Source organism: Schistocerca nitens, chromosome 9, assembly GCF_023898315.1.
Source record: "Schistocerca nitens isolate TAMUIC-IGC-003100 chromosome 9, iqSchNite1.1, whole genome shotgun sequence".
Classification (NCBI taxonomy): domain Eukaryota; kingdom Metazoa; phylum Arthropoda; class Insecta; order Orthoptera; family Acrididae; genus Schistocerca; species Schistocerca nitens.
In genome coordinates this window covers 114,152,125-114,170,338 of record NC_064622.1, presented here as the reverse complement: position 1 = coordinate 114,170,338, position 18,214 = coordinate 114,152,125, and the positions used below count along the sequence as shown (strand labels likewise).

General features: G+C 36.9%; 1 protein-coding gene across 1 annotated transcript in view; it reads left to right on the top strand.

The window, feature by feature from the left end:
* The first annotated feature begins 4,053 nt into the window (after positions 1–4,053).
* The window catches only part of LOC126203329 (integrator complex subunit 10), a 121,964-nt gene continuing 107,803 nt past the window's right edge, over positions 4,054–18,214 (top strand). The window contains exons 1-3 of the mRNA XM_049937600.1: positions 4,054–4,265; positions 10,113–10,180; positions 10,254–10,381. Coding sequence (XP_049793557.1) covers positions 4,116–4,265; positions 10,113–10,180; positions 10,254–10,381 — 346 coding nt within the window. The 5' untranslated portion in view covers positions 4,054–4,115. The remainder of the gene's footprint in view (positions 4,266–10,112; positions 10,181–10,253; positions 10,382–18,214) is intronic.

Here is an 18,214-nt window from a genome sequence, read left to right as displayed (position 1 = left end):
TCATTATGGGTGACTTTAATGTAAACTTCCCTTAAGGCTACCATATATATATAAACACCAGTAGAAGAGAAATGGAACATTTATTGGAAACCTTTAATTTAACTCCAATAGTTCGATTTCCTACCCGAGTGACAGATACCAGTGTAAGCCTTATTGACAACATCTTTATTCATAAGTTTAGTAGTAGTCTCAGTACTGTGTGTCAAATTTTTAATGGTCTGTCAGACCATGATGGGCAGTTGGTTTTTCTTAATGACTTATGTTCTGGCATTAAAAAATATAAACCAGTTTTTAGGTCCTTCAGAACAATCAATGTGGACACTTTAGAAAATTTCAATCAGCTCTTACAGCAGACTGACTGGAGCCCAATATCCAAAGAAACAAATGTCAATATTAAATTCAACCTATTCACAGATGAATTCATATCCCTCTTTGAAGCAGTACTTCACAAGAAAACTATTAAAATTAACCCCCAGAATTGCAAAATCAAACCCTGGGTTACAAAAGGGATAAAAATTTCATGTAATACAAAAAATGGTTATATATGTCACAAAGATGTTCTGAAGATCCTGCAATAAAAGAACACTACAGATTATATTGTAAAATCTTAAAAAGAATTATAAAGTGCTCCAAAACCTTACATATTAAAAGTGAAATCGACAAAATAAAAACCATCTGGGATGTCATCAAAAGGGAGCTGAGATGAAAAGAGGAGGTGTATCCAGCGTAGAAATAAGACAGTGTGGTAATTTAATTAAAGAAACGAATGCAGTTGCAACAGTCTTAAATGAGCGCTTTCTAACAGCTTCTGAGAAAACTGGTTGTAGGGGTTCTGTGAACGAGGCTATGGACCTGCTGAACAGATCTGGTCTGTGCAAAATTAATCAAATGCTCATAACCACAGTTACAGTCATTGAAGTGAAAAGGATCATCACTAAAATGCAAACCAAAATGTCATCTGGCTTTGATAATATCTCCACTAAGGTACTTAAACATTGTCATAATGCCATTTGTGTAATACTTTGCTATATATTTAATGAATCCCTTCAACAAGGTATTGTCCCTGATAGAATGAAGTATGCCGATGTGAAACCATTGTTCAAGAAGGGGGAAAAACTGATGCTTCTAACTACCGCCCTATATCCCTTTTAACATGCTTCTCCAAAGTTCTAGAGAAACTGATGCATAGCAGAATTGTAGAACACCTGGATTTCCACAAGGCTCTTAGTCAATGCCAATTTGGTTTCCAATCAGGCCTGTCAACTGATGATGCCATATTCTCCTTTACTAATAATGTTCTAGAAGCACTGAACACTAAATTGGCTTCAGTTGGTATTTTTTGCGACTTAACCAAAGCCTTTGACCATGTGAGCCATGAAACCCTCCTTTCAAAAGCATCCTATTATGATTTAACTGACACAGTGGGAATGTGGCTCAGATCATACCTGACTGACAGAAAGCAAAGGGTATTGCTGAATAATGAAGATGGCTCAATAGCTTCGTCTGGCTGGGGAACAGTTAGTGTAGGTGTGCTGCAAGGTTTGGTGCTTGGCCCTGTTTTAAGGCTACCATCAAATTTACTCTTTTCGCAGATGATACATCCCTTGTAATTGAAAAAACACCTGGAAATGATATCTGCCAACTTGGTGTTTCATGACATCCATAAGTGGTTCAGATCCAACAGCCTAACATTAAATCTATAGAAAAAAAACCAGTTTATACATTTCCATGGGTCAGGATGACATAAGTCTAAGCTGTAATGATCAAGATATACATCAAGTTTTTTCAACAAAATTGTTAAGCCTCCACAATGACAATAAATTAAATTGGTCTTGCCATATTTTGGACTTGAGAAAAACACATATGTTCTACATATTATAGCAACAACTGCTAATAGTGATGCTGTTAAGGCTGCTTATTTTGGCTATTTCCATTCATTGTTATCCTATGGCTTAATATTCTGGGGTAACCACCCAATGCCAAATAAAGTATTTGTAACTCAGAAAAGAGCAATTCGAATTTTAACTGGAGTTAACAGGAATCATTCACACAGAAATCATTTTAAAACACAGAAATACAACAATGTCCTCACAATATATCTTACCCCTTATGTGTTTTTCAGCTAAGGACCTACACATGTACAAAACCAATTCTTCTAATCATGACTATGACACAAGATCAAAACATGACTTTCATGTTGACAGAAAAAACTTGAGTCTGTTACAAAAGGGAGTATACTACTCAAGCATAAAGGTGTTTAATGCACTCCCGTCTGACATAAAAAATCTTACCAGTGAAATGCCAAAATTCAAGAGTAAATTGAAGGAATATTTTCTGGGAAAAGCGTTTTACCCTCTTAATCAATTCTTTAATGCAACATTGTAACTTAGATGTAATACTTTACTTGTAATATTTGCTATTGCCACTTTGTAACTTAATACATCTTACACCAGTATGGGAATTCGTGTTCAGGCAATTGGCACTATCAAATTCCTGCTAATGTGTAGTTTTTAATGTAGAAAATTATTATTTATTATTTTATAGTTTTCTACCTCTGTTTTACCATAGAAAATGCTTAAGCCTGTAACTGTTAACATATATTGTTTCTTATACACCAATTGCAATTTACATTTGTTAGCATGTACAAGTAGGCTACTGTGTTAATTTATATTGTGACTCGTTACAGATCCATGCAATTCCTTTGTATACCGGATCTACGGAACACGAATAAATAAATAAATAAATAAGTAAATGTTAGTTGGCGACACCAATGTCCACTGATCAACATCAACAGCAAAATTTCATTTCTGTGTAACTTTGACATTGCCATCCCATTTCGCTCCATTGCAATTCGTTGACAGCCTGCTGACAGCAACATCTGTCACTGCATGGCGCAAATGGCTGTGACCGATTACGAGCGATTTCTTTCTGTCGCCAATCTTTTGCTGGCGTGGGTGCTTGCCCAGATAGCCGGCTTGAAAAGCCAACTATCTCAGCACCACTGCCACAGGCGCCATGGCGACTTTGGGACCATGGGACCCAGGGGGGGGGGGGAGATCGAGTGTATGGTCAACATGAATCATGACGCACGTGCGGCCGCACATGTGCGTCGATTCGTTGACCATACACTTGGCACCAGGGGACCCAGGGGGAGGGGGGGGAGATCGAGTCTATGGTCAACATGAATCATGACGCACGTGCGGCGCACATGTGCGTGATAGCGCCTGTGGCTGTGGTGCTGAGATAGTTGGCTTTTCAAGCCGGCTATCTGGGCAAGCACCCACGCCAGTAAAAGGTTGGCGATAGAAAGAAATCGCGCGTAATCGGTCACAGCCATTTGCGCCATGCACTATATAAAGGGGTATGTTAGGGTCTTAGTAACCATGTCTTCTGACAACTTACTGAACACTGCGTCTACCTCTGACCTCGCCGAAGCTGCACTTCGTGAATTTTTCGTAAGTACACTACGAAATGGTTTCTACTTTGTACCAATTGAGGAGATTTGTAATAATAGGACACCTGGACAATGCTCTCCATTCAATTGACTTAAATATTCCGGATCTGTTGAAAGAGGATATTATTTTACATTTTAGAAATGAAAAAATCAGTTATATTCTTTCACGTTATCGTTTATCACCAGATTATATTTTTCACAACTCAGAAAATGTACCTATGTTGCGAGAAATTGTAATAGAAGCTTCTATGCTTGGAAGAAAGTTTCGTAATTCAGAAAGGAAACCTTGGAATGAATTATGTGTATTAGCAATGAGTGATATGGAGCCTTTCAATTTCATTAACAGTGTTTTCAAAATAAGTGTGCAGTATTATTGTATTAAGATCAATAATTCATACTTGAAGAATTAAAGATGGAGAATAAATATTTGTGAGCGGTGTGTAAATATTGCTGACTGTTTTTAAGTTCTATCACAGTCTAGACTGTGGTTCCATACCACAGTCTTGTCAAGTATGCATCGATCACAGTGTGGCATCGATCTTCAATTTCAGATGTGGCATCAGTTATCTCTGAAAGGTTTGTCATAGACATTATGTGAGTAAGTTTGTAAATAGAAAACACACGTGCGTCAGTGCGTGTGTTTATTCGTATAAAAACAAACATGCCGACAATGGTATTAGTGCCAGAGACGCTTTCGGATGAAGAATATCTGGTTGAGAGAGCCAAAGAATCGTTGAGTTTTAATCGATATGAAGCGAAGTCATGGATGATAACGGCAAAAACATTATTCCCAGACAATTTTGGTGTTCAGGTAATTGTTAAATTTAATAGTGTGTAGTTTAATTCATTTGCGCTTAACATTTCATTCACATTCAAACGTTGTAGGAGAAACAATTGTACTTATACATGTAGATGCTATTCTTAGCACGAAGTGCTACCCACTCTTGCTCGCTACTAAATTAAACGCACTAAGACTTTCTCTTGTATAATTAAGAGAAGATAGAAAAAAAAGAAACAACCCATTTCAACATGAAACACACATTTTATGACACCAAAGTGACAATCTTGGGTTTTCCATGGCTTCGTCAGTGTACAGACCAGCTGATCTTAATTTTAAATGTGCTGATTGTCTGATGGGAATACCGAAGTTAGTGGTGGTACCATACGTCGGCTTTTCCCCGTGACTTCATGAAGATAGCGTACAGACTAATGAGTAACGAAGGAGGTGTATTTGTCTTAGTAGATAAGAAACTCAAATCTATTGAGATAGAATTTGACACAACATGCGAAATTTTTTGGACAAGACTTAGTATCATGATTGGACATAAAATTGTAATTCGATCCTTCTATTGACTGCCAGACTCACCTTTTCATACAACCGAAAAGTTTCAAGAAAACCTAATTTCACTAGTATGCAAGTTACCCGGTCGTACTGTAATTATCAGAAGAGCCATACGTTGTCCAATGAACAAATAGGATAATTACAGCTTTGTTAGTGTTGGGTGAGAGAAGACATCCTTTGAAATATTACAAAATGCCTTCTATCCCTAGAACAGGTGGTCACTGTCGAGGAGTGGGACAGTCTTTACCAACAGCGCCTTGATGAACTTGTGGCTAGCATGCCACGACAAATACAGGCATGAAGCAATTGCAAGAGGACATGCTACTGGGTATTAGGGGTACTAGTGTGTACAGCAATCTGGGCCACCACCTCTGAAGGCCTCACTATATGGTGGTACAACATGCAATGTGTGGCTTTTATGAACAATAAAAAGGGCAGTAATGATGCTTATGTTGATATCTATTCCAATTTTCTGTACAGTTTCCGGAACTCTTGGAAACGAGGTAATGCAAAACTTTTTGTGGTGTATGTGTGTATATACACGTAAATTTTCCCCAAAAGTCTCCCTGCTGTCAATTTCAGGTTTCAACCAGCTATCTGTACCTAGTATCAGCTAAGCTTCACTGCTTTTCATGAGTGCTCCAAACTCTTTCACTTTGTTGTGAATACTTCAGCAATTTACCATTACGATTTAAATACTCTTACCTGTGGGAGGCTTTTCTTTCAATCATACACTGATCCTTATGGGTTTGTACAGCTATAATTATCTGGATTGGATGGAGAGTTGCCTAATCTAAAAAGCCCTTGTGTGCACCCCACATACAGTCAGCTATCTGTGTAGCAGCTTCTGATGTGTAGTGCTTACCTGACCTATTTAGGGTGACCCCGCAGTTCTCAACCATATGGCACAAGTTCAGGAAGTGGCAGCCAAGCTTGTCAGAGAACCTTTGAAATATCTGGTTTAGCCCTTTCACTCAACACAGACCCAAAGGACCACAATCAGTTCTGGGGACAATGCTGCAAATTGTGAGCTTCGTTGAAACTCCACGCGCGAGGCTGATCTTTTCAATTCATTTCTATAATAGTAGGGAAATGCAGTCAATCTACAAAGGAGACCGTACAAACATGTGTGCAACATGTACTAGAATATTGTTCAGTTGTGTGGAACACATACCAAATAGGATTAACAGGAGTTTTTGAGTGGATAGAAAGAATGGAAGCACAAATGGTCGCAGGTCTATTAGACCCATGGGAGAGTGTCACAAAGATGCTAGAAGAACTGAACTGGTAGACACTGGAAGAGAAATGCAAACTATCCTATGGAAACCTGCTTAGAAAGTTTCAAGAAGCAACTTTAAGTGATGAATTTAGGAATATGTTACAACCCCCCTACATACTACTCCTATAGGGATTACAAAGACAAGATTTAGTTGTAAGTACAGCATGCTCAGAGGCATTTAAGCAATCATTCTTCCCACGTTCCATGTGGGAATGGAATGATAGAAAGTGATAATAATTAGTACACTGGGACATACTCCCTGCCATGCTCTCCAGTGGTTTCAGGGTATAGATGTAGATACTCCTACTCTCTCTCTCTCTCTCTCTCTCTCTCTCTCTCTCTCTCTCTCTCTCTAAAAAATCGAAATAACTATTAATGAAAACACTACCACATGTATTTGTCACTGGTTTGAAAAGCAGTGGCTTTGGTCAATTTCATAAATTCCCACACTGCTAACACTTCACACATTCTGCCACAAGGCCATATAACTGGAGAAACTTAGTTGCAGCAATCATATCATCACCCATAGCAGCACCTAACAATTGGCTAGTAAATTTTGTCATAAACTCTGTACCTGGTACCACATGAAAACTTAAAAAAATTTATTTCGAACCGTTAACAACACAATAAACTTACTCTTTCAAAGCTGAAAACATGTCACTGACAAGGCAAAAAACTGAACTCCCGAAACACAAAGTAACACATACACCAAGTCCAGTGCTGTACTAAAAACACCACACACAAACAATTTAGAAACATAAGCATCTGACGAATTCTTTACAGACGAATGGAAAAACTGGTAGAAGCCGACCTCGGGGAAGATCAGTTTGGATTCCGTAGAAATGTTGGAACATGTAAGGCAATACTGACACTATGACTTATCTTAGAAAATAGATTAAGAAAAGGCGAAGCTACGTTTCTAGCATTTATAGACTTAGAGGAAGCTTTTGACAAGGTTGACTGGAATACTCTCTTTCAAATCCTGAAGATGTCAGGGGTAAAATACAGGGAGCAAAAAGCTGTTTACAATTTGTACAGAAACCAGATGGTAGTTATGAGTTGAGGGACATCAAAGGGAAACAGTGGTTGGGAAGTGAGTGAGACAGGGTTGTAGCCTATCCCCAATGTTATTCGATCTGTATATTGAGCAAGCAGTAAAGGAAACAAAAGAAAAAATTTGGAGTAGGAATTAAAATCCATGGAGAAGAAATAAAAACTTTGAGGTTCGCCGATGACATTGTAACTGTGTCAGAGACAGCAGAGGACCTGGAAGAGCAGCTGAATGGAATGGATAGTGTCTTGAAAGGAAGATATAAGATGGACATCAACAAAAGCAAAACAAGGATAATGGAATGTAGTCAAATTAAATCGGGTGATGCTGCGGGAATTAGATTAGTAAATGAGATGCTTAAAGTAGTAAATGAGTTTTGCTGTTTGGGGAGCAAAATAACTGATCATGGTCAAAGTAGAGAGGATGTAAAATGTACACTGGCAATGGCAAGGAAAGTGTTTCTGAAGAAGAGAAATTTGTTAATATCGAGTATAGATTTAAGTGTCAGGCAGTCATTTCTGAAAGTATTTGTATGGAGTGTAGCCTTGCAGGGAAGTGAAATGTGGACGGTAAATAGTTTAGACAAGAAGAGAATAGAAGCTTTCAAAATGTGGTGCTACAGAAGAATGCTGAAGATTAGATGGGTAGATCACATAACTAATGAGGAGGTATTGAATAGAATTGGAGAGAAGAGAAATTTGTGGCACAACTTGACAGAAGAAGGGATTGGTTGGTAGGGCATATTCTGAGGCATCAAAGGATCACCAATTTAGTATTGGAGGGCAGCGTGGATGGTAAAAATCGTAGAGGGAGACCAAGAGATGAATACACTAACCAGATTCAGAAGGATGTAGGTTGCAGTAAGTACTGGGAGATGAAGAAGCTTGCACAGGATAGAGTAGCATGGTGAGCTGCCTCAAACCAGTCTCAGGACTGAAGACCACAACAACAACAAACATCTGACACTAGTGTGTGCCACCACCTACTCCAACAATCCTTCTGCAGACACGATCCATTTCAAAGATGCCACACCACAATGACGTCACATAACACAGCACAGTTACCTCATGGGCCAAAATTGGTGGGTGGTAACACAGACTTTTGTTGACCCTGTCTGACTGTCATATTACTTTTTCTTCCATAAAAAGTTCCTTATTTTTAAATTTTTGTGTGATTCTCAAATTCAGGATTCTGTGTGATTCTCACTGTTGCCAATATTATCATCCTTGGTGACTGATAATTCCGCAAACTTTCTCGTACCTCTAAAAACTCTATACAGATAAATTGTTTCCTTAGCAGCTCCTGTTGCAGGTACCGTCTGCTACACCTGCAGATATGGCAACCTTTGCCTGTCGTTTGCTGACTCAAGAGAGAGATCTACTTGCATGAGTAACAAGGACACCAGATGTTGTCTGACCAGTTTTGTTGCACCTTTTAAAGTCTACATCATTGTAACAATCGAATATGCCACTGCACAAGTCAGGATAATAGATTATACCTGGCTCACATGTACCTGCTGTGTTCCAGAATACTAGTTTTACTCTCACCATGTATTCTGTTGATGCTGAGTCAAGCATCAGGTACATCAGTGCTCCAACTACTTCTTAGTAAAAAGTTGATTGGATGGCCCAATGTCTTTTAATGTTAAGTAACATGTTTCAACATTTTCATAACTTCAGGTTTTTGGCTTATGAAATACAAATACTGTACTGAAATTTCGTGTAGCTATCTTTGATTGAATACAACCACATTTTTTCCCCTTCTTTTTTAAAAAAGTCTTGAAAGTTCAGCAGACATTCATTGATGGTTTTGTTGTCTTCTTTCTCTGATGAAATTACAAAGGATATATTTTTCTGTAAATATGTGGCTCGCAAAATTCCTTTTTCAAGGGAACATATATGCCTAATATAATTGACTGAAAAGTAATGCCTCCACCTTTGTAACTCTTCAACAGTTGGCAGCATTGATATACATCAGGTACTGGCTTGTTCCGTAGCCTCTTCCTTACAGCTCCAGTTGGCAGGAATGAATGGTTGCGTTGTTACAGTGTAAAGTATGGAACCCTGTGCAGTCAGTCGGTCAATGTGATTTAAGCAACATGCAGTCATGAATATTGGTAATTAACGATCACATTCTAAGGATTATTTCTGCATTTGATTTATTAAAATATTCACATCCAAACCCAATTAACGAAGGTAGAGGCATTACTCTTCATTCACCCCTCATATTTGGCATGGTCTTTATCTTAATGTTAATATGATAGTACTAGCCGGGGTGGCTGGAGGTAGTGGTCATGTTGGTTTGATATATGCTTACATGTGCGAATGTGTGTGTTCCTCTTCTGTGAAGAAGGCTTTGGCCAAAAATTTATATGAGAGTCTTTTCATCATTCCAGTCAGCAGCTCATAGTGTCCCGATTTATAGTGAGCAGCAATCCATCCTTTTCTAATATTGAGATAGTTAAGTGTATATTGTGCTCTAGTTTGGCTATTGCTTTAGTGACTTACTTGGCTGCTAGGAATACTACATGCATGGCTTGGCACATTTGTTGTGACATTATCTATTTATGTTTCTACATATGATTGACAGCTTTGTGCTAAGAAGTGCCATTTGAAGATATTTTTAATCACAAAGAAAATTTACCATGAAATTGGAATGAAAGGAGTAACCATTTTACCATTATTCCCCAAACACCAACTGAAAATACATTTTTGTTCAGTCTTAGTTGGAGGTGCTTCAAACTTCACCAATTCCTGTGTAAGGTGGTGAATCATAACACACCGATACCACACCAAAATATGGGAAGAAACAACATGGACAATTCATGAATTGATGTTGCTGGAATCCTTAGAAGGAGTTTGTTGATCTATCATGGATCTGTTGTTCTCTGTTGTGTGGCATTAGAATTATTATTTTTTTTCATTTTTACTGTTAATATTAACATTTAATTTTGATTAAAATTAATTTTCTTTTTTTATGTCTGCAGTTTGAAGCGTACCAGATTGAAAAGTCAGCAAGGAGTGTAAAAGAAGCAGCAAAATGCATAAGCCAGATGTGAGTGTCATTATTGCAGTCTTACAATTATGAAACACTTATTGGCATTAGTCTAAAAGAGCTGTTCTTTCAGTTTTCAGAAGTTTCAAGATGAATCTGAACTATGGCTCGAAGTTGAAGCAATTACATCGGCATTGCGAAGTGACAGTGGTGATCCAAATATGGTTTTTCTGCGAGATATGTTCAGCCATATTCCTACAGGTATGAGGCTTGTAAATGAAAAAGAAGTTCTGTTTTGAAATAAACATCAGAACAAGAAAACTGTAGATGAACTGTCAGAATGCTTTCTGAGTGGAGTTGATTTGATTTCGGTATTCTCTTTATTTATTTATTTACATTTCCGTGAAGGCCACTGCTCTGAAAGATTGAAAAAGCACGGGATATTCTTATACACTTATTGTTGCTAGACATGCTAACAAAAGAGAAGTTGTATTTTCCTGGTGAAAATATTATATGCTGGTTTTCATAAACTAGGGAAGAACAAAACAAAAAATTGCAATAAATGAAAAACTAACAAGGGAATGGTCCAAATCATCATGTCGAAAGCTACACTGAAATTTGTTCCACAGGTAGAATACACTGAAACAAATGTACTACCAAAGTTTCAGCAGATAAGGCGCACTGCAGATATCTGAAAAATCGTAATAATAATAGTGTTGAAGGTTTTACTGCACGAAGGACCACTTATAACAGCAGTTTGTGCAGTCCTTCCTGCCAAGCATGTGAGTTGGCAAGTAAGAAGGCGCAACAAGAGAACATAGTGTGGAGTCCAAAGTGCACTCACACAAATGTTAACCAGTTAAACCGCACCAAAAATGTCTCATATCTTTAATATTTTGAATAACTTTCAATTTGATTCAACAGCTAAGCTGTTGTGGATGTAATTGTTACCCAAGTGACTAGAAAATCAAGACGTTACATTGCAGACAACTTCCATCAGTTGGAACTTTAATTTGTTCACATTAGATATTTGATAACAATTCCTGTAGCACAGTTCCTATAATAATTTGTGAATATTGTATATTTTACTAACAATGAAGCAGTTCCTTGTTTGTTTCCTGCAGTCGCCACAAAAATGCAAAGTGCGAATTCGATGACTAAAACAAACATTTTCCTTCCATCAGACACATCTGATAAAAGGAAAATTAATTAATCCAGCCACTTCACTGTAATTGTTAGTTTTGTTTGGATGCAGCTGGATGGAGTAAGAAATGGGCATGTCTGTTCTGCATACTGTACTGTGTATCAGGTATACTTGATTAAAATGACTGATGTTTAAGAATACTGTTGGAAATTGTATTTGTCTGACAGTTAAAAAAAAAAAAATGCTGTACATCATGGAGACCTTTCTTCATCAAGAGGCTGACTTACACTATTAGTTCAGAGTGGAATCTGAATTACATTAATAGTCTTTTTGTCATCCTCTTAAAGACAGAGGTGTCATTATGTCCAGGCCAAGAGTCCAACAAAAGCAGTGAATTAATTTCTACAACTGGTAAGGAAACGTTTCGCTTGTAATGTTGAAAATTATTCTCTCCCATTTTTCCAGATTTTGTTGCAGTGATTACAAGATTTTTGCAACTAAACAGTCCTTTCTGTTAATTTTTGGTCTTAATTTGCCATGAGGTTTGCAAAGATAGATATAAAGCTGCTTAAACATTAGTACACTGCTACATATATTCTTGTATACAGATGTGGAGACTGTCTTTTTTTTAATAAGAAAGTGTGGTTTGCATATAGATATTGCACAAAACTTGACTGATTCCATATATACACAACATTTTAAGGGATAACGAGAAGCTTCTTCTTCACATCAGCTGTGAATTTCTCTATAGTATTACCTGTTAATGACACTTTTACTTTTAAGTAAATGTAATGATTTTGCAACTTTCTTTTCCGTATAATTTCCTAGCTCTGTGTAACCAGAGGGCACGGTCTTGTAGATCTCTCTTGGTAATGATGCATTGACTATCATAAGCAGTTCTAAATCTTTTGAATATTTTCTCTTTCACATTTCTGCAAGTTTCATTCTGGCTCATATTTTGTACTTAATGTAAATCTTTCTTCTGTTTATACAATTTACATTCAGATTTTATGAAACAAAACCCTGCATAACTGTAAGTGCTTTCTCTCTGCTTTGCCTGACCAAAAGATTTTCAGCCTTTTCTTTGTCTAGAACTGTCAGTTATTTCCTGCTCCTTCAAATGTTACCAGCCCGCATCTCGTGGTCGTGCGGTAGCGTTCTCACTTCCCACGCCCGGGTTCCCGGGATCGATTCCCGGCGGGGTCAGGGATTTTCTCTGCCTCGTGATGGCTGGGTGTTGCGTGCTGTCCTTAGGTTAGTTAGGTTTAAGTAGTTCTAAGTTCTAGGGGACTTATGACCACAGCAGTTGAGTCCCATAGTGCTCAGAGCCATTTGAACCATTTGAATCAAATGTTAACACACTTTCTAATGAAATGTCAATATTAAAATGAATTTCCAAGAAATTAATTAATATATAGTACATATGTAGGTCTTTAGGAGAAATAGGTGATTTTGATTGCATACCATGTTCTTCACATTTCATCTTTAAAATGTTTAAAACATCATTACTGTGAGACTCTGGAACCTGAACAAAGACAGACGCTATTAGCAAGCGTATACAAAAAAAAAAAAGTGAAGAAAATTAATTTAGTTTTATCTCCATCGTTAACATTTAGTGATACGGCAAAGGGAGCTGCTAATTATTATGGATATTAAATGAGTTGTGGATTCTGGAGACTGTAACTGCTAAGCCGGCCGAAGTGACCGCGCGGTTCTGGCGCTGCAGTCTGGAACCGCGAGATCGCTACAGTCGCAGGTTCGAATCCTGCCTCGGGCATGGATCTGTGTGATGTCCTTAGGTTAGTTAGGTTTAACTAGTTCTAAGTTCTAGGGGACTAATGACCTCAGCAGTTGAGTCCCATAGTGCTCAGAGCCATTTGAACCATTTTTGTAACTGCTAAAAATTGTGACACTGAAACTGTCGAGGAAAACTGAAATTTGCTTTACAAATCATGGTCGCGCCATGCTGTATTATCTGCTTACTGATGTGCTGACAATCAGGGATATGTGCCTGCTGCGTTGCACATGTGCTGCATGTTACAGCTACAGTTGGGGTGTACATTTCTCCAACCACTTGGTGAGCTTTGAATTTGGCAGTTTTCAGAAATAATAAAAAGAAATACTTTCAATGTGTCTTAGCAGCTAAATTTTTGACATTAGTTTCTTTTGGTGTGTACTTCCTGTATAAAAAATTTCAGGGCAGGTATCTACATGTCAGATCAGACCATTCCCTTGTCAGTTATTAGCACTGAAGTTTGGCATTTTGTTAAGATAATACTGTTTCATAAACCCACTCCTTGGAAACCAGTGACACTGCAATCTCCCTGCATCATCTGTATGTAGGAAACATATTACATAATCAGGTAAAATGTATTGACAGTGGATTGGAAATAAAGGTGGTAAAGTTCTGAAAGGGATGTCTTCAGCAAAGCAGCACCCATTTTGACTGGGAAATATTTGTATTTTATTCTTTTTTATTCAATCTTATCAGATATGGGCCTTCAGGCCATCTTTTACTCCAGATTTGGGTTTCACACTTACAGTACTTTTTATATCACATAAAATAAAATGAAGCACTGGTAGATAGACACAATAAAACAAAAACACACACACACACACACAAATTTCAAGCTTTCGCAACCCAAGGTAGCTTTATCAGGAAAGAGGGAAGGAGAGGGAAAGACGAAAGGTTGTGGGTTTTAAGGGAGAGGGTAAGGAGTCATTCCAATCCCGGGAGCGGAAAGACTTACCTCAGGGGGAAAAAAGGACATGGCAGACATGTCTGCCTGTGTCTGTATATGTGCGGATGGATATGTGTGTCTGTGCATGAGTGTCTACCTGCCCTTTTTTCCTCCTGAGGTAAGTCTTTCCGCTCCCGGGATTGGAATGACTCCTTACCCTCTCCCTTAAAACCCACATCCTTTCGTCTTTCCCTCTCCTTCCCTCTTTCCTGATGAAGCAACCTTGGGTTGCGAAAGCTTGAAATTTGTGTGTGTGTTAGTGTGTTTTTTATTGTGTCTATCTACCAGCGCTTTCTAGTTTGGTAAGTCACAGCATCTTTGTTTTTTATTTATATTTTTTCCCACGTGGAATGTCTCCCTCTATTATATTAATAAAATAAAGTATATTTATGACATGCAACATGTTCTTGTAAATGCTGAAGAGAACTGGATTCTTCTTTCGTGTGTGGACAATCTGGCACTGTCAAGTCCGAAAAGTTACTCACCTTGCTTTTTACAGATAACAAGCCTCTCCATCGTAAAACTGAAATAAATATTTTCGATCACTGCCTACTTAAGACATTGCAACCAGGAAGCTCTCTTATCTTGAAATTACACTGAATTGGAGGAGTAAGGTAGCTGGTGTTCTACTTTTTACAATCAGTTGAATTATAGACAAGCGAGTGCTGACTTTTATTGACTGTCTTGAAATTGATGAGAAATTGTTACAACTCCCATAAAGAATGAAATGATTTATTTTAGAACTTGTAAAGTTTATTATTGTGGATAAAACAAAGAAATTTACCACACAGTAAAACATTGTGACATGCCAGTTGAGGAAGCCTGGTCTAAGATGTGCTTAGTGGTGGAAGCTGGAAACCTAACACTGAGGCATTTGGCAAGAAAGAATGAACACAATGGACTATCTGAATAGATTAAACATTAAAAAATGATTTAGAACTTTACACAAGTGCAATGAAATGCCATAGACAAACATACTGTGAAGACAGACTGTGACTGAATGTAATATTAGTGAAAGAAACATAAAACAAGATAAAAACAGTGCTAATGGCACTGTATTATCTCTGACTGTAATTCAGATGAACCGCTTTCAGAGTATTCTGCTCCACATAGTGGTCTATGTCATTTGATGCAGTAATACCATGAAATGAATTTTTGGTGAATTTTGTTAACAGTATTGAGAAAACAGTATGTGTCAACAATTTCATGCCACAAGTTTGTGATAATTCATGGCAGACCAGAGTGGAGTGAAACTTGTTAATAAAATTCATGTTTCAAATTGTAATATGTAAAGTATGGTTTAATAAAATAGAATTATGGCAGGTGTATTCTTCGAACATTAAAAAATGCCATGATGTGTCGATGATGTTTTATAGCCAGTGTTTTAAAAGTATGGCACAATAATGCACACATAATCCTAAACAATATTAGTCTTTTTAATTCAAAACTGCACAGTTAATATTCCCCTCAAAAACTGGGCAGAGCGGCTGTGAGAACCCTAGCATGTATTACAAGTACTGTATGAATAAACTGTGTCCGGCTCTACCACAGTTGACTCTTTCTGGTTTCTACAAGCTTTGCAATGTATGCATTCTGTGGAACTTTCTTCAACATTTCAATGTGTTTGCTCCACGTAATTTTTGTCACAATTAGCTTTTAGCATCTTAAGTTCTTCATTGCAGAGTCTAAAAGTGCTTTGTTATTCATAGATGGTTACCCAATAAATTGAAGATTGTGTGTCTGTTAATTCTGCTGTATGTTGTCAGTGTTTTTCATGTGTAATGGATAGATCCTATTGATAAGGCTTCTCTTGTCCTCATCAAATTGATCTAAGGGTATGCTAAATCTTCAAATTGTAACTGTAATTCTAGAAAACTGTCAGTGATTCTCTTTCTTTCTAATGAAATGCTGAGATGGTCACATCACACAGTCATCTACATATGTGTTCTGCCACATCCATACTCCTGTTGGCCAGCAGATCAAAAGACAAGTCAGTCTGATCTAGTCAGTGAAAGGATTCATTATATCTGTCACAGAATTGATGATGCTGTGGACATAGTTACTTTGTCTCAAACCAGCTTTACAACAGGCAGACAAACAATTGGTGGATTATTCCAATTCTTGACTTAGTTATTCCATGATGGCTTGTTACGAATTTAATAAATATTACAGGGAAAATAATTGCTATCATGGCAGTATCAATTCTCAGGGAGTAACTGATTTTTCAGTCACATTGAGCTGAACTCTTCAGAATGTTGTGCTGGGTTGTGGGAAGAAACGTAGGAACAATCGTTCTTTTTTTGTCTGCATCGTATTAATAAAATTTTGGTTGAATCGTCTAATATATTTTCTCTTAACAAAGACGCAAAAATCGGTAGAATGACATGATGCCACATTCCTGAAAAGAATATGTAGCAGTTTTGAAAAAAGAACTGGACTTTAAATCACTGAATAAACGAAAGTGACATACATCAAAAGAATAATGAGCTATGTAGTAGTGAAGGTCAAGTTTCTTGTTGCTGGTGACAATATGCTGAAAAACATTGAAATGTCAAATTCAAAAATTGCTATACACCCAGGGATCAAGTCTCAGCAAATGAGATAACATCTGAATAAAATCTTATGTTCAGAAGAAACTTCAAGAGATGAATCCAGCTGGAACTACAAAGTTTTATACCTACATACAGGGACAAATTTTCTTCAAATCAGCAGTGAGGAAGAAATCATCAGCAGGGCAAGAAACATAATTCAAATGGCAAGACATCTCTGCAATGCTTCTAGGATTGTAATGAGCAGCATAATATACAGAAGATCAGTATATAGCTAGAATAAACTCTGGTATCAAGGAGCATTGCAACAGATTGTGAACAATATTTGTAGATCTTAATAAATTTTAAGTAACAAATGTTTTACATCTTAATACACTGGATTGCAAAACACAGTAAAATGTTCACTGATACTTGTCATACCACATGAAAGAAGAGAAACTAATGAGTGCTGATGGAGATGTCAAAGAACCAAAATAACTTCCAATCAATGGTAAACCTAAAATTATAACTAGAACTGACCAAAATTATAACTAGAACTGACCAAAATTATAACTAGAACTGAGAGTACATATATGTAAATGGATTAAATGCTGAATACTCAGATGACAAAAGTTCCAAAATAGATGAGCTTCAAATTTTTGGTGAGTTTAAAAGTATTAAATTTATTTGTTTAAATGGACACTGGCTTAGTGAAGTTATAGTAAAAATCTTAAACAAAATTGAAATCTTGAGGGTTCCTATGTCATATTAAGGAACCTAATTGTTGTTGTTATACCAATTTATAGAATCCCAGGAAAAGTCACAATTGAGCATTTCCTACATAAATTTGTGTTTGATAGAACACGTCAGTAAAGCGAAAAAGGGGGAAAAAATGTAATTGCTGCTCATTTTAACATCATTGTGTTGAGTGAAAGTAGTGAAGCATCAAAATTCATTGATTTAATAAAAAAAATAGGTTTCAGTTTAAATTTTTTGGAAACAGTGAGAGACAATGCTGTCAGCTACATGTATTGACAATATTTTAACAAATTATGTTTTTGAAGATGCATATAAATTTTGTTTGGATTTAAGAATTTCTGATCACCTAGCATTATTAATTGAGCCGCCCAGATAAAGTAAGCAAGTTCTGTGTAAAAAAGTCTTCATAAAAAGAAACTTTAATCAGGAAAACATGATTTCATTTTATGACAAGCTGAATGAGACAGAATAGCAAAATATTTCAGTCAGTGGAAACTTTGAACCATACTTAAGTGGTTTTTTGAATATTTTCAAGGAAATATTTCCACCTAGAACTTGTTTTAATAAAGAAGAAATAAGTTGAAACATATCACTAAAAGGTATGAAAATCTCTAGTGTTGAGGAAAGACAGCTACATAATGAGCTAAGATATAATAAAAATACTGACTTATTTGAGTATGTGAGATGATATAAACGTACATTTAAGAAAGTTGTCAAGGCAGCAAAAGCAAATGGCAAATAACAGTTTTATTTTAAGACATGAGAATAAATCTAAGGCATGTAGTCAGTTGTGATATCTGAATTAGGTATTAAAGTATCTAGTCACGAAATCTGTAAAATCAAGCTTGAAAGTAGGATTGTAAATCCAGTTCATGTTTCGGAATGCTTCAATGAATTCTTCATTAATGTATCCAAATCAGAT